The 24,232-nt window shown below is 36.1% G+C and overlaps 1 protein-coding gene across 6 annotated transcripts in view; it reads right to left on the bottom strand.

The window, feature by feature from the left end:
- Window positions 1-24,232, bottom strand: part of LOC134792848 (protein sidekick) — a 57,479-nt gene that overhangs the window by 16,600 nt on the left and 16,647 nt on the right. For 4 of the 6 annotated variants that reach the window (XM_063764254.1, XM_063764256.1, XM_063764257.1 and 1 more), the window contains exons 2-7: window positions 4,784-4,879; window positions 4,414-4,590; window positions 3,923-4,139; window positions 3,067-3,770; window positions 2,894-2,989; window positions 1,825-1,944 (exon numbers count right to left, since the gene is read on the bottom strand). In XM_063764254.1, the coding sequence (XP_063620324.1) occupies window positions 1,825-1,944; window positions 2,894-2,989; window positions 3,067-3,770; window positions 3,923-4,139; window positions 4,414-4,590; window positions 4,784-4,879 (1,410 nt within the window). The remainder of the gene's footprint in view (window positions 1-1,824; window positions 1,945-2,893; window positions 2,990-3,066; window positions 3,771-3,922; window positions 4,140-4,413; window positions 4,591-4,783; window positions 4,880-24,232) is intronic. The other 2 variants (XM_063764259.1, XM_063764260.1) reach the window with 1 other exon arrangement.

Below are 24,232 nucleotides of genomic sequence, written 5' to 3'. Positions count from 1 at the left end.
TTTTATGAATATTTTAATTAAGTGTTAAGTTAAAGCAATCAACAACATATAAATGCCAAGTGAAACCTCAATCTGACAAGTGAAGGTTAACATACCACTTAATGAACTGTATTCAAACATTTCACAGCATTGACATTAACATGCCATGATACTTATACCTAAGCTCCAATAAGCTCGCGGCAATAACAATAGTTTGATACGGTAGTAACATAAGTAACAGTCGAAGAACAAAACAAGGTATAACGCTTGATATATCTTTATCTTATCTGTCTAATAACGGTTAACGTCCCATACACGTATACCTATATTGTATTTAGACATGACATAGGTACATCTAGGAATATATAACTATGTTGCCTATAATTCGATGAGCTTGTTTTCGCTGCAATAATTAGTTTTTATCAGGTGAGGGTGTACTGCCATCTCGCCGAAATATTTTTCGCCTAATTTCACTTCCCAACCAACTTATTGCAGTACTTTTAGTTGGCAAACCAATGCTTAGCATATTATTATTTAGCATAATTTTTATTTGATCACAATTTTATTTAGCAGATGTTCATTTTACCACGATTTATTTAGAAAAATAGTCACTAAGCAAATGTTTTATTATACCTAACTATTTATTGTTAAATAACGTTTGCCCAAATTGAAACTTCGCATACTTACTTACTTTTTATTTGATCACAATTATATTTAGCATTTCGCGCCGTAAAACGAAACTGCTCCCAGAGATAGGTAGGTTAGGGTTATTTTTTTTTTATGACCCGTAAAACGAAACTGCTCCCAGATATAGGTAGGTTAGGGTTATTTTTTTTATGACCCTAAAAACGAAACTGCTCCCAGAGATAGGTAGGTTAGGGTTAATTTTTTATTATGATCCTAAAAACGAAACTGCTCCCAGAGATAGGTAGGTTATGGTTATTTTTTTTTATGACCCGTAAAACGAAACTGCTCCCAGAGATAGGTAGGTTATGGTTATTTTTTTTTATGACCCGTAAAACGAAACTGCTCCCAGAGATAGGTAGGTTAGGGTTATTTTTTTTATGACCCGTAAAACGAAACTGCTCCCAGAGATAGGTAGGTTAGGGTTATTTTTTTTATGACCCGTAAAACGAAACTGCTCCCAGAGATAGGTACGTTAGGGTTATTTTTTTATGACCTTAAAAACGAAAGTGCTCCCAGAGATAGGTAGGTTATTCACAATATTAGGCGAAAAATAATTTATGCCTATCAATACATTCGACATAACAATAAAAGACATTTTGAAACATGACCAACTAAATATTTTGCCATACCATAATATTGTAAATAATCATTTGCGACATGTTATATATGCGAAACATTGGTTTGCCATCTGATAGTTTTGCCAAATTATACTATGGGAAAAATAGTTTGGGAAGTGATAATTTGCCATATAATTTTCGGCCACATATTAGTAAACCTCAGGTGAGTCATATTTACCTGTGAGTAACAATACTATCGTTGTAGAAGTTCTAGATACATCTCTATCTATCAAATAAGGAGTTCACCAGTGACTTTCATACCATAAATATACACATATATATTGCATTACTTTATAACCATTATTAGGTATGCTTTCGCGGGTGTAACTATTGTTTGTTATGGTAACATTACTATCACCAATGAAATACCATTTAATGACGTTTTAAGGTATCTTTAGCTTCTATCGAATAAGGATTAAACGTTAACGCACCTACCACTGAACGATCTCTTTTACACCAATGACGTAAATACGCCAGTGTACATCATAAGCTTCGCTCTAGCAGTAATAAGTTAATAACAGTTTGATAAAGCAGTACTTACCGTTGAAGTACCAAGTCACGTTGGGAGTGGGCGCCCCGATGGCCCGGCACGCGATGGTGGCGTCTTTGCCGTCCAGCACGGTAAGGTTGGCTGGCGGGCTCTGCATTACTGGCGGGGACGCTACAAGCCACACGCACTAGGGTTAAACACACGCTAGCCATATACATACGTTTACAATACAACTAGAAGAGCGGGTTGGTTTATTCTATACTTAACGATTTGGTTAAAATTATGCTGATACCCAACTAAGTAGTTATAATTTTTTTTAAATATGCTCGGAAATATTGACCTATGGTCCTTTTTGCAATCGGCCGGCAATTATCTATTTCCCGCCATTGGTACTAATGCCATAGCTAACCAATAACACAAAAATAACGTTTAATATTTTAACCCAACATTACTTATTCCATACAATTTAGTTTCATCCCAGGACAACTAAAAGGTATAACAAAACGTTAATTTTTAAAACAACCCGCTCTCGAATTACTTCACGCTCGTTAAAGTTAGTAGGTATCACAAGAAAACCTTATGATCTAACATGCACATTGTAAAATTGAATGAAAACTTCTAAAAAACTGATGAAACAGAGAAATGTAGTAGTATGTAAAATAGATTCCAGTATAAATATTGTGGAGTAATGTACAATATGGCCAAGGCTTAAAATAAGGAGTATGAATTACTTATTGTTTCCTGTGCGACTACTAATATTAAATATTGTATTGAATTTCATAAAATAATAAAGGAGTAAATATATGGATATAAAGGAAGAATAGGTTATCTATATTTCAGTTTAATGTTTTAAACATTAATTAAAAATCAACACAATATATATTGTTCTGAATAAAAAAAGGTTAGTGTTATCATGCAATAAAAAAAAAACAGATAAACTGACTACCTACAAAAGCTGAAACGTTTAGTTTTTTAAACGTAAAATGAAACAAGTGTAAAATAACTATCACTTGCACCGTAACCGAGGATAAAATTGTAAAAAATAGCGTTCACACATGTGCTGTAAAAAAATCATTGCTGCATTGAAGAATGTGCGGTATGACTACAATCAATATCTTACTGCCAGTATCGAATTTGAACGTTTTTGCCTTTTTATCTGTAGTCCTCACTCTTATTAACTTCATCTGACTGCGCGGTACGCGAATATGTTGTTTAGCTGTACGACAGTCAATGGTTAGTGTGGTTTAGTCTACATATGAGACACTGTAAATAATCGTAGGTAAAGTAACTTACTTTTTATTTTTAACCATGTATAAATGGATGATTCGCCAGCTTCATTGCTGGCGATACACTGGAAGATACCCATATCATCCATTTTTAGGTCGCTGATGACGAGGGAGCGATCTACCTCGACACGATAGCGTCTTCCCCCATCGTCCACATCAGAGTTATCGGTTTCTTCGGTTTCTGCGCCGACGCTCCAAATTTTTCTTGAATCTTTGTACCAGGTAATGCCCGGCAACGGAATTCCTTGCACGTTGCATTCTAATACTATGGTACTACCAAATTCACCAAACGTTTCGGATTTTAAAGTGCTCGTAAACACCGGCTTCTCAATGACAGTGACGGCGGCAGAAGCCGTGACGGTTGCGAATCCTCCCGTTTTTAATCTCGCCTGGCATGTGTATTGACCTGTATGACTTAAATTAGCTGAAATTAAGCTCAATGTTCTGTTCCATTGGTCTTGTAAATCGTAAGTGACGCCGGCCAGATCTATTAAAATGCCATCTTTAAACCAAAGTGTTTCCAATTCGTGCAGAGGCCTGGCATTAGCTATGCAATATAAGTTTACAATTTCTTGGCCTTTTGTGATTTTGGTGTCTTGTGGTTTAATTATAATTTCTGGTGGTATTTCTTTATCGTCGTCACCATATACAGTTAATTTGATGTAAGGGCTGTTCTCTACTTTTCCTAGTTGCGTGTTTATCGCTCGAACTCTGAAATATTACGTATAGTTTGTTACTGGGTTGATAATAGATGGGTACCTACTTTGTATTACCTAGCGACTGCTGTTGCGTGTGAAGAAAACTACTTCGTAGTATAATAACTAGTTACTTCGGAGTGATTCAAAAGCGGTAGTTAAACCAACCTGTATGGCCTTTCGTCTTCACTAGAAGCTGATAGAATGACGAGTTGATGTTGTGGCGTAAGAGCATATTTTTGATCGTAACGAAGAGCTCCATTTTGATCTTGCCATACTACTGAAGGAGGTGGTTCAGATTCAATATAAGGAAAATCAAGAATTGCAGCCCTGCCGGATTCGACAACTACTACATCCTGTTCTATGTTCCCGAATACGCCCATATCTGCAAGTTAAAGATAATTAATTTCATAAGCGCGATTAGCACAAGGAGCGCCTGGTTTCATTTTACTACATTCTGTCAGAAGTGGAGTATTATTTTAAGAGCGTGGTACTTTAACTTAAAGCTATGCGGAAAGTTTCCCCATTACTTTAGCACAAGTCAACTACTTTGTATAATGGAGTATCTATATTACTCTTTAATACATTATTTTATTATTCCTCAAACTCACGAAGAGTTCTTAAGTAAATGGGTACTAATAAGAATTAGTTAAGCTTACACGCAACGACAATATTGTTTTTTTCGCTGAATATGGCGCCGACGTCGTTTTTGGCGATGCACTGATACGCTCCTGCATCATCTCGTTGGGTATTGAGGATCTTGTAAAAGAGCTCTGATGAATATTCTCCTAGTGGTATACCGTTCTTCAGCCATCTATATACTGGTTGAGGAATCCCTGTAACACGCAATCGTAATATAGGTCAAGTTATGAGACATTGTAGTCAGACATACAAATCTAACACGTAATCAAATGTAAATCTACTACGCAAAGATTACAAATTAAATATGTAGTAGCACACCTCAAATTTTGAAAAATTTTAAGCAAATTACGTTAGTTGAGGAACTGAGAAAACTTTAATTTCTCTTACCGTGTGCTGAACACTGCAATATTTTGGTGGTGCCTTCTCTGACTATGCTATTTGAGGATGATGGCTGCATGCTAAATCGTGGTGGCTGCATTTGTACTAGAACAATAAAAAAATACATTATGATTTCATGTTATTTCATCCTTTGGTCGACAAAGACGCCAATACGTGTACGGACAATTGCACACACAACCGCTAAAAGGTTGTGTGAATATTTTACGATTTATTTAAAGAACAGTGGAATACAATTTTAACAATGCCTGTTTGCTTGCGTGCGTTCTGATGGGGATGCAATTTTAGTTTAGTACCTGAATTGCCATTTAGGATTCGGAAATCATCTCCTTCGCAAGTAAATGCTAGTCTATTAATAAAAAAAGTTTAAAATGAATGTAATTAAAATGAATGAAGAAGGGCAGGAAGCGCTGTAGGAATTATCGGTTTAATAGGATAGGTATAAAACCGATTAGATAGCGAGTTGAATAATAAATGAAAGGACTCTCTAAGGTAAGCGAGCCGTAAACGTAAGATGTAATGTAATGACTGTCGATAGACATACCTACTTGTTAATGCTGGTTTGACCTTGGTATAGTGAAATAACTTGTAGATATCAACCTAATTCGCTACCTCGCTTAAATTGTATGCCATTTTTTTATTACACGCCCCGATTAACTGCCATACATCTACATTAAAATATAGGTACCCAAGAGCAATAAAAACGCTTACATTCTGTAAATAAATACATATGTGAATGAATATTCATTACAGAGTTAAATAACTGTTTTCAAGTTCAGTGTATTCGATTCGATTAGAATGATGTGATTTCCGAAAATAAAATTATTCTACGTCCTTTCCCGCGACTCAAAATACTTATTTCTATACCAAATTTCATATAAATCGGTACAGCGGTTTAAGCATGAAGGAAGAGGTTACAGACTGACAGACAGAGTTACTTTCGCATTTATTAGGGCGAGCGAAGCGAGCCCTATCACTATTCGACAATCTATGCATTCTTGTGGTACACTTTACGGAAAAACTATCGCACTGTTAGGTTTGAGATTTAACATAGTAATTTATATTCATGTCTAGATGTGTTATCAAGCATAAAAATATCATTATATAAACATAAAAAATAAATAAAAGGGTAAATAATGTGTATTACTACTAACGCCATCTGTTGGACTAATGTTAGTTATTTCTTTTTCTAACAGATGGCGTTAGTAGTGACAAGGTTAAAGGTTGTTCCGTTAAAATGCGCTGGGTTTTTGTGGCTCAATATAATTGGGTATTTGACTACCTATACTAGTCAAATGAGTTTCTTTTTTCGAACTGTCAAAACGATTTGCTACTATGGAATTTATATGAAACATTAGCATGTGACGTCACAAGCAAATTACCTACTCTTTATAGTTGTTATCGGGTTTTAAAATAGAAATTGTGACTAAAAATAACTGCTATCTACCTTTCTCTATTAATCTTCTGATGCTTTATTTCTTGCATGGTGTAAAATAATTTATCTTAAGTACAGTCAAATACCCTATTAGTAGGTAATCATAATTAATTATGGGTGAAATTTAATACGTGACTATATATTTTTTGATTAAATCGATAATCGTTTTTACTACTATGGCGGTTAAAATCACACGTGATTGATTTCGAAATTGCGGCAGTAATGCAGTTGGCAGTAATATCGCAGTCGGCAGCAGTATTGCAGCGCGATATTACTGTCTTACTGTTTCAAATGCCAAAATCGATTTCGCTGCCAGGGTTTTTGACATTCGAGGCAATAATGTAGTCGGCAGTAATATTGCAGTCAGCAGCAGTATTGTAGCGCGCAAATGTCGAAATCGATATCTCTTCCAGGATTTTTGATATTTGCGGTAGTAATGCAGTCGGCAGTTATATTGCTGTTGGCAGCAGTATTGCAGCGCGATAGTACTGCCTTATATAATGTTTCAAATGCCAAAGTTGATGTCGCTGCCAGGGTTTTTGACATTTGCGGTAGTAATGCAGTCGGCAGCAGTATTGCAGCGCGATATTACTGTCTTACTGTTTCAAATGCCAAAATCTATTTCGCTGCCAGGGTTTTTGACATTCGAGGCAATAATATAGTCGGCAGTAATATTGCAGTCAGCAGCAGTATTGTAGCGCGCAAATGTCGAAATCAATATCGCTGCCAGGATTTTTGATATTTGCGGTAGTAATGCAGTCGGCAGTAATATCGCTGTTGGCAGCAGTATTGCAGGGCGATAGTACTGCCTTACTGTTTCAAATGCCAAAATCGATGTCGCTGCCAGGGTTTTTGACATTTGCGGTAGTAATGCAGTCGGCAGTAATGTCGCAGTCGGCAGCAGTATTGCAGCGCGATATTACTGCCTTACTGTTTCAAAAGACAAAATCAATGTCACTGCCAGGGTTTATGACATTTGCGACAGTAATGTAGTCTGCAGTAATATTGCAGTCGGTAGCAGTATTGCAGCGCGCAAATGACAGGCGCTGCCAGGAATTTTGATATTAGCGGTAGTAATGCAGTCGGCAGTAATATCGCTGTTGGCAGCAGTATTGCAGGGCGATAGTACTGCCTTACTGTTTCAAATGCCAAAATCGATGTCGCTGCCAGGGTTTTTGACATTTGCGGTAGTAATGCAGTCGACAGTAATATCGCAGTCGGCAGCAGTATTGCAGCGCGATATTACTGCCTTACTGTTTCAAAAGACAAAATCGATGTCACTGCCAGTATTATTGACATTTGCAGTAATATAGTCGGCACTAATATCGCAGTCGGCAGCAGTATTGCAGCGCGATATTACTGCCTTATCGTTTCAAATGTCAAAATCGATGTCGCTTTCCACTCTGGACGACCGGCTAAAGCAAGACAGAGGCAGAGGGCCCTTTTTATCCACCCTTCTATCGGGTGGCAGAACTTCCCACTTCCCAGGAGCCGTGGGAATGTTTCTTCCCAACAGCTCTCCACAAGCTGCCCTGCGTTGACTGATTGTACTGGTCCATCAGCACGCGATGGGGTTGTCACATCGCTACGCCCATATTCATGTCTACCGGTCAAGAAGCTATAGGTGCTCCGGACATTTACTATAAGGCTTGCTCGGAGTTAAACTATTAAATATAAGTACTTATTGATATAATATAATACAAACACTCTTGATATAATATAATACAAAATGATTTGGGGTATTAATTATTTATAGAAGCCCTTATATCATATCATATCATTTTTAGAGTTCCGTACCTCAAAAGGAAAAATACGGAAACATTATAGGATCACTTTTGTTGTCCGTCCGTCTGTCTACTAAGACCTTTTATCTCGGGAACGCGTGGATGTATCGAGTTGAAATTAAAAGCATAACTTAGGTCCTAAAAGCTGTGAAAATTTTAAACTTCTAAGAGTTGTAAGTGATCGGAAAAAAAGATACGGCCGTTTATGCCGCAAAAAAAATATATTTCGAAACTCTCAAAGGAATTAAAGGGGCCCACTGACGGACTTCGCCGGACGATATCAGCCGGTCAGTAAAACGCAAAATTTGACAGCTCCGAACAACTGACAGGTTGATATCGTCCGGCGAACTGGTAATCTGTGGGCCCCCTTAAGTATGGTAATTCCCGTTGATCTAGAATTTCTAGAACTATGAAATTTGGCAAGTAATATCGTCACTACAAGTACTAGGAAAATATTTGAAAACTTTTTTTTTTGTAAATAAATTAATAAATACGTTAAATTTGTACGAGACCCTCGGGCCTCGGCGGGCGAGTCCGACTCGCACTTGTCCGGTTTTTTGAGATGAATCTCTTATTAAAAACTACCTTAGTAATTATAACTATATAGGTAGAAAAATTCCGCGAGCCCTTACAAAGCTCTGCTTTTTGCTAGTAATATTGGTAGAGATTAGCCCAGCGTAGAACTTCATGATAATTGCGTTCGAAAAAATAAAGCTTTGGCCGGACACACTGCCGTGTGACTAGATTCTTAAATGCCCCTCAATGTAAGCGAGTCACGCACCAAAACTCAGAAGTACTTACAAAATAATTCCATGCCATTGTTCTTAAATTGCGATATATAAGTATACGCCTATTTGTATTATTCTTTCTCAAATATAGAGAAACATACAGTTTTACTAGTCAAATATGCAAGCGATCCAATATCAAAATAGGTATGTGATCTCAACAAGAGAAACGCATACTTCTTTATTAACGTTAATTACCAATGAAACGGGATGTTGTTGCAAACGTCCTAAATACATTTGAGATGACTCAGTAACGACGGAAAGTGAAAAAGACGATCACTTAGGACACGTCATGCTATTCGGACCCGCAGTCGAATATCAAGGAGGCGTGTTTAATGCGCTGACCGATTTTATCTTTCAATCGGAGCACGGGCCGTCGGTCCCACCGAACTTGTTACGACACAAAACCATTTATCGTGGCCGGCCGGAGTCATTTTGGGAACAACGGTTTTCTATTTTCAAATAGGCTGCTAATAGCAGTAGCTATTTCTGATTTGTAGCCTTGTTACAAGTTTTGTTAACTTAAAGTGTTCACATGTATGTTTAGATACTTGAAATACGTATTTTAGCTAATTTCATAGAAAACAAAGACATAATTAAACTTAACAACACTTACGTTCACGTCGATCGAGAAACGATGAACGAAACAAGGTAAAAACAAAATACTGAACATGAGAATTTCCTCAACAATAGACATTCAACAGTTAGGTATGGTTACGAGAATGTTGTGTTGTGATTAAGGTTCAACAATGATTCGATTTCTATCTCTCATCCTAGTATCAAAGTGAAAACTAACAAGGTTAACAAAACGAGGCAACCGGGAAACAATCGAAGACAAACTGAGAAATGCGATGAAGGAAGTCACAAGTTCTTATCGTAGTGTATTTTTCTTTCAATGAACTGTGACACCGGCCTATTCATCGCATCGCCTCTATTAGACGCTGTTGATTGTAATGTATAGGGAGCTTGAGCGACTTAAAAGATTGACCCTTATCTATCGAAAAAGGTCGACTCCATAGGGATTGCTAAGATTTTGGCACGTTGTAAATCTAGCTAATCCTTTTGTTTGCAACCGAAACCGTACAGTGTTAGCCAAGTCATTAGTAGCGTTGGAACCGTTGCGCATTGAGACTTTGTCCAAAACCTTTCAACTGTTTTATTTCGAAACAGCACTTATGAATTTTCTCACTGTTTTACCTAAAGAATGGTTGTATTGCCGGATTTTGCCCTCCTTTGTCCATTATTTGTATGCAATAAAGCGTTAAATAAAATACAATAATGCGTCTGAACACGGAGAGACTACAAGCCTTTATTGCTTTTACGTCCGATAAACAGAGATAAAGGATTATCCAATCCAAAGGGTGAGTGTATGGCGAAGCTTGCATTACTTTTATAATGAGCATGCACGTTTAACCCGCGCGCAAATGAATGCGAGACTCAATGAGCTTTAAAAAATGATTTTTAAATTTGTGTTACCACGTGGACGATGAACCAATTTATTCATAATTACAAAATATTTGAATGGATGAAATGCATCTGAATTGTATGTAGATAATATGTAGATGCCTTTTTACAGTAATTTTTCGTGCGTTTTGTTTAACAGTAAATGTGCCTTCAGTGGACGTTGTCGTATTAATTGCATTTGTCGTATTGAGGCATTTTAAAATGCAAGCTCATCAACATTGATTTGACGCCACCTCGTAGGTAATTATGGTTGGACGAACGCTGGCCGAGTCAAATTGGGCGACCCAATCTGAAACTGATGTTTCTTAACTCTTGAACTTAATCGAAAACTTCTAATTTTCAATAAAATCTTGTAAACTTCATTGGAGTTTCCAAGTACTTAATTTATAAAAAAGTTCGTACAAGGAGTCTTTCATGTATGTCGTAACGTAGTTAAAATGAGCGTATTTACAGTATTTAAGCATTATTTCTTCCTTTTGAGGCTACGGGCGTTCCGATACGATACATCTGGGAAATATAACGTGTGATTAACATACCTTTTATCCGATTCGATGTTATTGTTGAAACCCCAAAAGTAGCTACATAACCTACTCTTATCTCTTCCTATAGTTACTTTATATTAATATTAATGTCTTGGTTCCAACATAGCTGTTATTTTAGGCCATATTACAACGAAGTGCTGAGAAAGCTATCCACTTACACCACCTAAGTGCATTGGGTTAATAAAGTTTCGAGTTTATTATGAACTCCCAGCTTAAGATGCACGATGTTTTTTATAAAAATTGAAAAAGGAGGAAGTGAATAAATGATGTTATTAACACGTAAGAAGCAAAATTTGTTTATTTTTTACGTGCTCTTGATTGACTGCAGCAAAGCTGCCCCAGTTAGCGGCAGTCAACGCTCAACACGTGTACCTACAGTATCGAATTACATCGGTTAGAACTAATTTCAATAATAAAACCATGATATTTTTACGTTTAACCTGATTTTTCGCACCTATTTTTATTATAACTAAAATGTATGGCTTATTGCACGAACTGCCATGCCAACCTATTTACTTTTGTAAAGTCGAGAATTCCACGCCTTTATTAAGTAGTTCAAGGTAGGCCTTTATTAGGTAGTAAGTTAAGGGGTTCAATTTCACAATTCATACATATCACGAACTGCCGTTGTACTAACATCCCTTTTAAGGTGAAATTGACTGAAATTTCGAATAATACAGTAGGTTTAAAAAAATATATTGCGACCACATTGTGACATAATTTTATACAGGTTGGCTAAAAAATAACTGCATTCCCGTTGCCAGGGAGGTTTTAAACTCTTATCTTTTGACTATAGTTAGTAACTATCAGCTTTAACTGTTTAAATGTTGACTTATAAACTTTTAGAATTGTATTCCTTTGGGCCCGTTTTATTATTTCGCGATAAAACTGTAAAATTGTATCTATGCCTATTTTGTAAAAAATATGCCATACGATTAAAAAAAAAGCTTTGGAGGCAATTTTTCAACGATTATCCTGTTACACCCATTTTATAAAGCTATTGTATTAACAAAGCGGAAGATATTCAAAATGCAACTACCAACAAAGCGTATTCATAATTAAGTAAGCAGGTATACCCAATTCGTATTACGAGCAAAATTGGTTTTAATATCCAACCGACGGAACACGGAATCTAATGAGCTGCAGCTCGGCTATTTCAACAGGGAATCAAAACCGGAGAATATTGTACCTAATTTTGAATGTTGCTCGTAGCTAGAAATTATGAACTATTTAACTCCCGGATCGCATATTACTTTTGCATTACTTCTTAAAGCACGCTAAGTTTATATACTTACACGGCATGATAATTCTGATAAGATAAGATGGTTAACTTTATCTTTTTACTGCGTAACCATCATCATCATTCAGTTATCAATTAATTAGGTCACTAAGCGTAGGTATGTATTTTGGTTTTGATGCCAATGTACAAATCACAGAAATATTATTTGTATTGTACGGAACCTACCTGAAAGTCTCATTAGTCTCCAAATCAGAAACATTAATAACCTACAACGTACTCATCCTTCCCAACAATTACTAAATAGGTACATCCAAATTATCGAGCTCAAGTAAAGATCCGATAGCGATCTATAAATAGATATTGCATCGTTTCAGGTTGCTGCAGCGCTTTTAAACTTGAATAAACATTGGTATCGCCGGCTCTTTTGTGGTTCAGTTTCATCGACAAATACACATTGATTTTTTACGCTGCACTATGATGTTATCTTATGAATCCTTGAACCAACTAAATTGTCGTCGGAACACTTAGAATCAGAACGCGTCGGAATACCCAGCATCCAATAATATCTAATAATAAATTTGATGCTGTTAGGATAACAATAAGGAGTAAGGCAAGGTATAGCCTGTCCGATTTCTAAGATCAAGTTCGCCATAGCTTTACTATAGCATAGATTTACTATGGCGCTAGATCTTAGAAAAGCGGATAGGCTATAGTTATACGAGTCTACAAATAAGGAGTGTTAATATCAGACATAATAAAATCAAAACATTAGGTAAAAGAATGTTGCATGAACACCAATGCTTTACTGTACCGTTTAAGTATTCATTCAATTACATACAGTAGCATTTATATTAATCCAGTTAAATTCAAATCTAAGTTAAACAATTAAGTATATCGCTTCCATTCTTTGATGGCAGTTTCGTTTGAGTTTTTGTACAGCGAAACAGTTGTTTACAAAGTTTAATTTATACAACAAGCGGGTACGCAGATGTTTGTTCATTAAATAAACGTTGATAGATGAAATTTAAAATGCAATTTTACTTCATCTAATTTGATATTAAAATGAGTAATTTACCGACAACGGTAGAGTTACAATATGCAGCTGGTAAAGCTGAATTTGTTAAGCTTTAAGACAGTAAGTTTCAAAGTTAGTCATAAAGATAGCGATTTGTGTCCATGTTTCTCTGAGACTACTCCCCAGGGGATTAAACTAGGTCCTTGGCAGCGAGTACTATTTATCGCAGATGTCTTAGTTTCTGTACTGTCAGAATGTTTGTTAAACTAAAATCTAGAGATTAGCCTAATATTAAGGCAAGGTTGAGATAATGCCATAAGTAGATGAGATTACGCCGTGCGTGTACTGTACGTATAAAACCTTTTTACCCAATACGGCAATAATTATTTTAGTCTGTGAGGGCTCCCCACGTTCATTATTTCAAAGCTTTTCGCATTATTTTTACTAATCCTTTGCAGCCTACCTGGGTTTGCAGGTAATGTAGACAGAAACAAACAGTAGTCTTTATTTGTATCTTTTTGTATTTTAACACAAGAATGAAGACCGACAGGTTCAGACAAATAGAAAATGGTTAAAATGACAGTGTGTACCTACACATTTAAAATAAATATCAAAATAACAATCTTAATCTAAAATAAATATAGTACATTGTAGGAGAGGACGGAAAACCGCTAAAAGATGGACGAGTCGTTTTTACTTTTTTTTATCACTTTTAAGAGGCGTTTTTCTGTTATTTGCTTCAAACCGACTCTAAACTTAGAAGCGTTTTTGCTAAAAAAAACCACAAACAGCTACAAAAGTAAAAAACGCCTTAAGCGTGAACTGAATGGATAATTGTAAAAAAAAATGAACTGAATGGTTTTGACATTTCTTTTTTTTTTTAAACAAGAAATTGGTCCTATAAATAACCTAATTTTATTTTTGAAGGAAAGGTCTTTTTATGTTTTAAATGATACTCATTGCACCGTCACCAATGACAGATGATGATAACAATTAAACATTGTAGTAGTGGTGGTTCAGGTGCTACAGCTATTGCCTACTTTCCAGCTTGGTTTTAGACCATCTTTTGCCACATTTCCGAACAGTGGTTTGAAAAACATATAGTTTATTTATTATAAAAATCAGACGTATTGAAAACCCTACGTCTATTATAAAAGGAAATTGCAACCTATGAATAAAATTATCTATTGATGCCAATTTATGCCTTAGCGTAGCTCATCACTTTTTCGACGTTTATGCAAGGCCGGCTTTATATTGTTGCCGTGGCTGGATTGTTGGTGCTGGGGCAACAATGCTAATGGCTGATGTGTCATTGTAGGCAAACAATGGAGTGGATTTAAAAACTGTGTGCAAAAATAGAATAGGATACGAATATACTCGCACATAATCATTTCATAAAACTAATAAATAGGTACCGTACCTTAATGGTTAATTTTATATTATAATCGTATAAACGAACTATTAAGTAAATAAACATTTATTTTATAGTAACAGTAATAGACTTACATTAATTCTATATTATTCCGACATTACACGTTGAGAAAGCAAATAGTCCGAATCACTTTACAATAGGTACAAGTACAGATATTGTTTATTGATCTTCCAAACAGAACAAACAGTACCTAAGCATAATATAAACTACGATAGACAAAAGGAAGTCATTTGTTAAAGATTGATATCTTAAGAAAGTTACCGAAACCTATTTATATGTACAATGTAATTCTAATATGTAAATATAATTAAAAATGCCTTGCTGACGTTATTTTATTATTGCATTATACTGGAAGCTGCATATGCTTACAAAAGGCAATTCAACCACCTTAAGCGAAGATAGTGTAAATAAACTTGAAATACCTACGTACATAGCTTGTTATAGTAAGTACAGTCAGCAGCAATAGTTGCTAAGCGGACGAAGTGTTCAAAATGATCTAGACGCGACTTTATTGTTAAGAGAATAAGAGCGCGTCAAGGTAATTTTGAACACATCGACCGCTTAGCAACTTCTGCTGCTGACTGTACCTACAGACTCAAGATATTTAACTACATACTACTATCTATACAGTTACTTAAATGGCTACTCTCCCAGTTGGAAATCCATTAAAAATACATCAATATTACTGAAACGATTTATAGATTTAACTTTTAGGTTACGATATCTAACGTAACAATATGAAAAACAATGAAAATGTTTTTGTAAATAAATCTTTACGTTCTTATTCCCTTTTGGAAGTCTGTTAAAAAGGCTCACGATAGCTGAAAAGGCTCCAGAGAGATAGAGAATAAATTCGTTGTAGGCAACTATCTGTTTAGTATGTTAGTGGTCGGCGATTCAACGTGCCACAGGTGTGAGTCACGTAACGGAAACGCTTCTTTACTGCGAGATTGATGTTAGAGAACTTGTAGCGTTCCCATCGTTTATTAAATATTTTATAAGAAACGTAAAAGGTAATCAATTGCCAGAATTGCCTTGCTTGTTGGACACTGAATAAACTGAGAAAAAAATCGTTTAAAACAATTGAAATTGTATTAACGTTTAATGCTTTAAACAGTTCCATAAGCCTATCGAATCAAGCAGTAAAGTTTACTGTTCGTGCGTTACGTACGTACATTAGTTGATATTGTATATAGCAGTTAATCTTAATGAAATGTGTGTTCTATAGATCATATTTTTTTCAGTGTATTGTCTAGGTAATAGGATTACAATATGTTGTAATATTAGTGACATTTTTGGGTCGGGCTGGTATTTTCAGGATATGAACTGAACTATACCTACAATGAATTCTTCTTTACAGGTTATTTATTAATAGCCTGCTAAAAGGTCGAAACTACGATTAAAGAAAGCTGGGCTGCCGATGCCGTTCCAAACAAAATGTTTCCAGCGAGGTGCACAGTCAAATCACCCGGGTAGATGTCATTACAACCGCTTACAGGGCGCAGGCAAATCAAACGTTCAATCAAACCAGCATACGCTCCTGAGAGTCAGTAGTCCTGAGGGTCTACAGGATAATTTTTGCCAAGGAACTTTGTTACTTTGATGTCACAACGTCACAAGTTTTTTAGAAGTACTTTAAAATAGATCGTATTGTCTGTGAAACTAAGCGGAAGGCAGTGAACTTAAGATATTTTAGTCTCGAAATGTAAATCCTTAGGGTTTCTCTCGAGCACTCTGTATGTAGCTAACCTCCGAACGCGCACGAAATTTACACACTCCAAATACACACAGTAGGTGCGCGAAATCACAGTTAGACTGGTTCGATTCCATTCCAGTCCTGCGCTGAGTTGGTATGAGAATACGCGGCCAGGGTGAGTGGTTGTGCTTCTTTATTGTGTCGTATCCGACGCGACGTTAGCTTCCGTTTAGTGTGGCGCGGTTTCGGTCCGCCAGCTGGCCAAATGAGACAGGATTATTGAAGGGTGATCCGATATTGTTTTTTGACGGTTCAGTACGGGTATGTTGCTTGCGCTTGTTTACGTGACAACGTGATGATGAGTCTGTTTGTTTCAATCGCGCCGTGTTTGTTTGCTATATATATCACGTGGATAACCCCGTCCATCATACTTACTCATGCTGACATCGTTAATCTTGTGACATAAAATTGTCATGTTCAACTTTCTATGTAATCCTATGTATTCCGCAAAACAAAGCTTGGCAGTTTACTAATCGGCTAACCACGGGTTAGTGGGATGGTGCAAGTGGCGCTAAGTGATATAGGTAACAACTTTTTATTGAAGTGACCATATGCCATGTCTCAAGCTCTTATTAAAACAAGACTTAATAAATTAACCCTCAAGAAAAGAGCGTACTCCCATCTTAAATACCGGCAACGCACTTACAACCCCTCTGGTGTTAGGCGGCGGCGGCGGTATTCGCATACCATCATCAGGCGATTAGGCTGTTCATATGCCTCCTACATCATAAAAAAAATTGTACTCAATAAATAAAGTTATTGTAGGTACACTCATTATCAAAACACATTAACTAGTACTTAATCGATAAAACTGAGATAAAATAATAAGTACTTCTAACTCTAGACAAGAATAATAAAGTATCTAGATTGCGTTACTAATGATCTTATATTTTTTGTCTTGCTTAATGGAGTTATCATCTATCTATAGATTAATTATGTCTCTAGCAAAAAGTGTGATTGTTATCAGTTCGCTCTCTTATAGCGACGAACTTAATGAGTTCAGTAAGTGTACTGTAGTTAAAATACGTATCACAATTTCTAAATATCAAATCAGATCCCCAGCTAAACGAACGTAATTGAAATATCCATAATAAAATGCAAAAAGGGTATTGTTGTGAGCAGCTTGCTTATAACTAATGCATATGGAAGCCTTTTACTTTACCCTCACCTCACTGGTTTCATGTTCGTTTTATAAAGAAGCCATGCAAGAGACCCGGCTGTTCAAAGCAATGTGATGAAGTAGTGTTACTTATTTTTATAGAGAGTATCGAGGGCGAGAAGAGAAGGATACTAAGGTATTATGTTTACATTCTATTTTATCCGTAGCTGATAAACAACTTTAAAAATTGCTATTTTATTAATAAACAAATTAAAATATGCAATTTATAAAACTTTAGGTACATGTTACGACATATTTACATACAACCATAAGAGTGGCATTGCTTTGCAACTCGGAACTGGTCTCTCCTAACTATTTATTCGTGAATTTGATCGGACGTCGGACTGAGAGTCCAGTCAGTCCAACATACTTCCCTTACTTATTTTAATTTTCAAATACTCGTTAATGTGTTACAAATACTTGGTAAGATGTCCAAATATTACCCAAAAATATTCACGCTCCAGTACTAATTAAAGGTGAATTTGCTAGCGGAATTGCAGTGCCATACAACGTATCTATAGCTAAAGCTTATTCTACTTTTGCCGTCGACCGACAGAGTATGGTATGACCGCACACTGCAACCGGTCGACACGAACACTTACACGTCGAATAAATACCTTGCGTACCCCTACCACTAAGTGCACTAATACACCGAAAGCCGCTTACGGGGCTAGCTGACATTCTAGGCACGGCTCCTCGTGCACGCTGAACCGCAGTCACCTAAAGAACAACTTGCATATGAATTGGTCCATTGATGGTAAGGCTATACGTAACAGTCTATCTTTGTTATTTCACACGTAAATAACATATGACCTTTCGCTGCGCTTCTGGCCTACATGCGAACGACTTTCTTGTGGCCTTAAACTGCACCTATATAGTATGGACGATCGCATAAAATGCAAAGAAGTTTGTATGTACTCTGTACTGCCTCGAATTTTTCGGTAATATACATATGTATGTAAAAAACTGCCTAATATATTTACAACCTACCTAGAATATAAAATACAATTATACGAGGGTCGCACTGAAATATTCGGGAATGGGACACTTAGAAATAACATAATAGAAACAGGCATATAATTTATAAAAATGTAACTCTTTATAAAACTTTTAAGGTATATTCCATTTGGTTGTCATTTGTATTTAAGAATTACTGGCAATTTGAAAATTGTATGTCGAACATTATTTGAATTTTTGGCCAAGTGATTTTTCGGATCATATTTTTAAACGGTTTTCAATATGCCCCCAGCGAACAAATAAAAGTTACAATGGGCTTCTGTTATTTTTTTATGAACTAGAGTTCATCGTACGCTCGTTTGCAGTTAAAATTAAATATGAAAGTCACTTTCATTTTATCCCATGGGTGATCTTAAAGAAGCATGTCATTCCAAAGCGACGTCAAAAATTAAAATCGCATTTGTGCTGTTAATTAAAAAGACTGCCAAAAAAGTTGCATATCGGCAGATTTCGACATTCCTAAATATTCATATGACAACAGTAAAAAAATCTTTTATATATATATATATATGTAAAAAAACTTCAATTCCGTTGGCTACTCCACGAATTTCATACAAAACCACTAAGGCCCCAAAATCGCCATACAAAAAGGACTTTGGGATTATGAGCCGTGTGCATTACAGAATGATTACTTTCAAAAGAAAATTTATATGCGTGGTCAGTTTGAGTTTAAGTATGTATTAAAATAAAGATTGACCGTCTAGATGCGACAGTTTTCTCTATTCCCGACATTTTCAGTGCAACCCTCGTACACACACAAAATCATACACTCTTGTGGATAAAATTTAACTTTCTCTTCTGTTTTTGGAAAATAAAGATAGTCTTTACAAGCTGGTTGGTAAAAATCTATTATTTCACTGAGCCTTTGTCGTAGTCGAATAGAATGAAACCAGATTTCGCACATTACAATAAATGTTATATGTAATATCCGGTAACAAAGGAATTTTCTTTTATGCATAAAAATTGCAACGACTAATAAAATAAATATTATAAATCGTGATAGTAATTTTAAAAAGTTAATAGTTATTTACGATACAAGTGCGAATTTCCTATTTTTCGCACTTGTATCGTAAATAACTATGTATTATATATGTACATATTTAAAATAGCTATTACAGGTTGAGCTCATTAATACTTTAATATAACACAATTGCAGAACATTTAGCAATTTCTGAACATTCTGCTTCCAAGATTTTTTTTAGGTTTCCGAATCTACGTAGAAGGAGGCGCACCCGCACTTATTTTAAAACTTTTCTGAACCATGACGAAGGCTCGCTTCACCTCGATAGGCACTTAAATGCCGTACGCGGGTTGGGTAGACAGTGACGATATTTATGAACCTTAGGGTCTTTTATTTAATCGTTATATTTCTTATACGCTACTTTAAGACTTGTCCCGCCTTTATTGTAATAATATTATTGCAATTAAAAGAAAGGCAGTCCTTTTAATCAGAATTTTACCGTTTTCTATTTAACCTATTCCGAGAAGAAATCAGTAAAATGGGACTAATGAATTAGGTCAAATATTTCACGGAAGCATTGTAGATTATTTCCGTGAACAGGCGGCGTAGCACGGTCGCGTTTTTAATTTTTATCCCTTGTCACCATGCCTGTCACGTTCTAACAAGTATGTAAGTGCGAAAGGGACGCGCATAGTGATAGACGATAAAAATGGAACCGTGCTGCGCCCACAGTTTAACTTTAAACAATTACTTTTATCCCGCATCAGAATATTCAGAATCCCTGCTAAAGGTCGAACTTACGTATTTTGTGTGAAGTTTAAGAATTTATGTCGTCACTGCGTTGTTTATATAAAATGTATGCTTCTTTGAGCTCTAAACAAGCCATCTAAAAAGCTACGATGCGAGAAGTTCCGCTTTGAAAGAACTCAGAAACTGAAAAATAAACTAGACACAGGACACTGCCTCCAGGCTCATCAATATACTCCAACGTGTATTTTTGGTTTTTACTGACAAAAGAGAATGTAAATAAGCGAGTAGAGGAAAATTGAAGAGCTATTAAAAAGTGTTTATTGTTAATTAACTCCGAGCTCCGATACTCGTGATAAAATAACAGTTTGCCCGAGCACGACAGGATTTCAATCTAGTTTTTGCAACGTTAATCAAGATTATCGGTCACAATATCAATTTGGAGACAAGGGAGGCTTACCTATTCGTATTTCTCATCGTCTTGTCGTGATAAGCCACGTCTATTATTGAAAAGATTAATTTTTTTGAATTTAATGCGCGATAATTGTGTACACATTTAGGACGGACGGACCTAAGTGCCTACTCACTTAAAACTCGTGAAAGGAAGAGGATAACTTTTATAATCAGCTTAAATTGTAATACTTTAAAGCTGGGTTTTCTGGATTTCTCAACTAGAGCGGTTTATTTTATTATTATTTATTATCTCACAAAAACTACCAAAATCCATGCACCTATTTAAACAGTTTGATTTTATAATTGCCTAATTGGTCTTCGTGTTGTAATCGAAATGCAATGCTTCTATTCGCCTGTTTAAAAGAAGTAGATTAGTTTTAATTTTTATTGTCTTAGTAGGCACCTACATAGGCAGATACCTAAACAGATAATAATTATGACAATCATCATCATCATATATATAAAATCGAAAAACCAGAACGGGATAAAAAACGAGGGAAGAAGCGAGATGGCGCCTTACAAATTTCAAATAAGTTTTTGACACGTTTCTCAAAAACGACGCATGTATGATAAGAAAAAACTGTTTCAATCTATTATCTAAATATGGGAATAGAACTAGAGCATAAAAACTATCGCTTACGATGCGTATTTAATTTACAATAAGCAAAATAAATTTTCATAACAATCTTTATTTTACGACGTTCGGCCGTTTCTCGGCAACTCTCGGTTAGTTTCGTTTCGGGGGTTCTACAGACTAGACCAAATTATTCGTAAGTTAAAGTAACCTAAATTATGTTTGTCATGTTGGTATACAGTTATTCGCGTTTTTTTACACGAAGTAAAATAAAAAGTGCTGTCAACCTCTACCTTAGTCTATAGCCTAATATATAGATGGTCAAGCAAATCTTGTCAGTAGAAAAAGGCGCGAAATTCAAATTTTCTATGAGACGATATCCCTTCGCGCATACATTTTTCAAATATGCCGCCTTTTTCTACTGACAAGATCTGCTTGACCAACTATACGAGTGACTTATGCCATATATGACTTATCAATCAAAATAATATTATCATATTATTAATAATTTGTATTTTGTTGTTTTAAATTTATTTTTGAGTTATATTATTCAGATTGACTTTCATTTCACAGCTTCGGCAAATATTGTAATTCATCCGGGGAACGGGCTGCCGAGATGGGCCAAAAATACAAAGTTGATAGCAAGTTGTAATGTAGGTAGATAAAGTGCATGTTCAGTTATTTTTGAGCGACTTGATGAAAATAAGCAAATGTACAGTCAGCAGTCACTCAAATATCGTAATATAACTTTGTTGCCATAGAAATAAGAATGTGTTCCGATATAGTGGCGAAATATTGAGACACAAAAGCTGCTAATCTACAGTGGCTCGGACACTAAGAGAGAATGGGAGAGGATCGTGCCGTGACGAGAGCGTAGTTGGGACAACGAAATGGGAGACGCCCGATTGGATGTCCTAGGTACCGCTGGAACGACGTAGTTGCTCAAGATCTGCTCAACCTCGGCCATGGCGACTGGCGAGAGCTATCGCAAGACCGAAAAACATGACGTGAACTGGTGTCGGAGGCCAGGACTTACTTTGGGTCGTTGCGTCACCGTAGCCGTAGTAAGTAATGTTAATATCCAGAAAGGAAAATGGGAACTACCTAAATTTGTATGAAAACACGATTTATGGGCGGTGGCCGTCCAAATAAATAATAATAATTTTATGTTGAAAGAAGTTTTAAATAAATATAGATGAAAAAATACAATCTTGCCTTTTATCAAATCACATCATTTTTTGAGAAAATTGCGAATTAAGTTATCCAAATAACGACTACAAATAAGAAATCCCTATCACAGTTATAAACCCTGGCTGGGTTGAATACATAATAATGTCGGTATTTAACTAAACATAAGACAAACTCTTTATTTCAATTACGCGAGCGGAGCTGCGGGCCCGTCTAGTACATTATAAATCATAACGACTTTTTTGGTCAACTAATATTCCACGGTTGACGTTATTCGTAGTCACGCGAAAAGTTTCTTATACAGGGAAGTCTAAATTACACACATCCGTAGTAAAAAGCGATCGGGAGGAAGAGGAAATCCCCACTACTTTTATTAGTTTCTTATACATAATTATATTCTACGCTATCCCTTACTTATTTATTACACAAGAAGTCGGTCACATTCCCATCACGGTTTTCCTGATTTATAATTTACGATGTCAGGAGCAGTTGTCCTATTCGGTCATGTTAGTAAATTATATGTAAGTAACGCGTTGTACTAGTGAGTGTAGGAATCGATCGTGTACAAACCACAATGTAATCTGACGCCAGGTGGATGTCGATTTTACAACCGACCCGTTTCATATGCGTGCATATTTAATATATTTCACACGTAAGTTTGTTCAATAAAATACCTTTAAATATTATGATTTACATAGTTAGGTACCTTCATACTGACTTAGGACACATAGGAAATTTGAAAGTTCAGAAATTGAATGGCTGCTGATTGCCTGATATTAGGCGTCAAAAACCCGGTTTCACCGAAATCGAAAAACGGAAAAACCGGGTTTACAGCCAATAGCAAAAACCGGGTTTTAACTTTGATAAAACCGGCTCTTTCGAGTTTTTCGATTTTACAGTTTTATATAGGTACATAGTTCAATTATTTTGATGAACAACAAGCACTTCAGAGTTTGCTATTATATTTAGAACAATACAGTACATTATAAGTTACGCACTAATTTGTAGAAATAAACAGCTTACTATTTAATTTCCCTAGTTTAAGTTATAGTACGAGTAGTAACGCTCATTGATCTCTAGTTAAAAATGTTTATTGGATTAATTATAACAAAAGTCAATCAGGCGGCATTTACCATGTACAGTTTTCTTCTTCTTTGTCGTATCAACATGAGATCATGACTAAGAGACGTGATGACTGTGGACACGTTCACCACAGTATCTATTTGCCCACTTTTGCAGATAAATAGGCTGCTTAATAAGTGCTCCTTGAAGTTGAGGCTCCTATCCAGGATACTTCGGAGATATTTAGGAAGGAAGTTGTGGTGGAGAAGATGCCCCTGAATTTTACTCTCAGCTCCTTAACTGTTTTGAATGATTCACGGTTATTTTCACTAGACTTATATCGACCGTGACCCCCAGGTTACCCGTGAACAAGATGCATGTAACTGCGTCGGAATATCGGGAGCTCGAAAACAATGCAAAAGGTAATTACGGTCCATATCCCGGTCGATATAAGTCTCAGCTCCTTGTTGGCCATCTTGTTGCACAGGTGAAAGCAGGACACCTCGGTCTTGGAAGTTCTGGGGCACAAACGCCACCGAGAGAAATATTCATCATTAGATCATTAGATGATAATGTCTATTAAGATATTAGGATCTGGGTCCTTTTCCAGGGTATTTTGTCCCATTTTCAAGCTGTCTTCTTGTGTTACAAGGGTTAGGTCATCACCATAAGCAAACACCCGCGAGGTGCTATTAGGCGGGATACGACTCAATCATCGGTATTTTCAGACCTATGATAACTAAGCCTGCGCGGTGTTGAGAATGTGGGAAATCTGCTAGCACGTACCGCTCGGCGGCCCCTGGGGTATCGTCTATTGCTTTTGTTG

This window comes from Cydia splendana, chromosome 8 (assembly GCF_910591565.1).
Source record: "Cydia splendana chromosome 8, ilCydSple1.2, whole genome shotgun sequence".
In the NCBI taxonomy this organism is placed as follows: domain Eukaryota; kingdom Metazoa; phylum Arthropoda; class Insecta; order Lepidoptera; family Tortricidae; genus Cydia; species Cydia splendana.
This window is presented reverse-complemented; position numbering and strand designations above follow the sequence as displayed.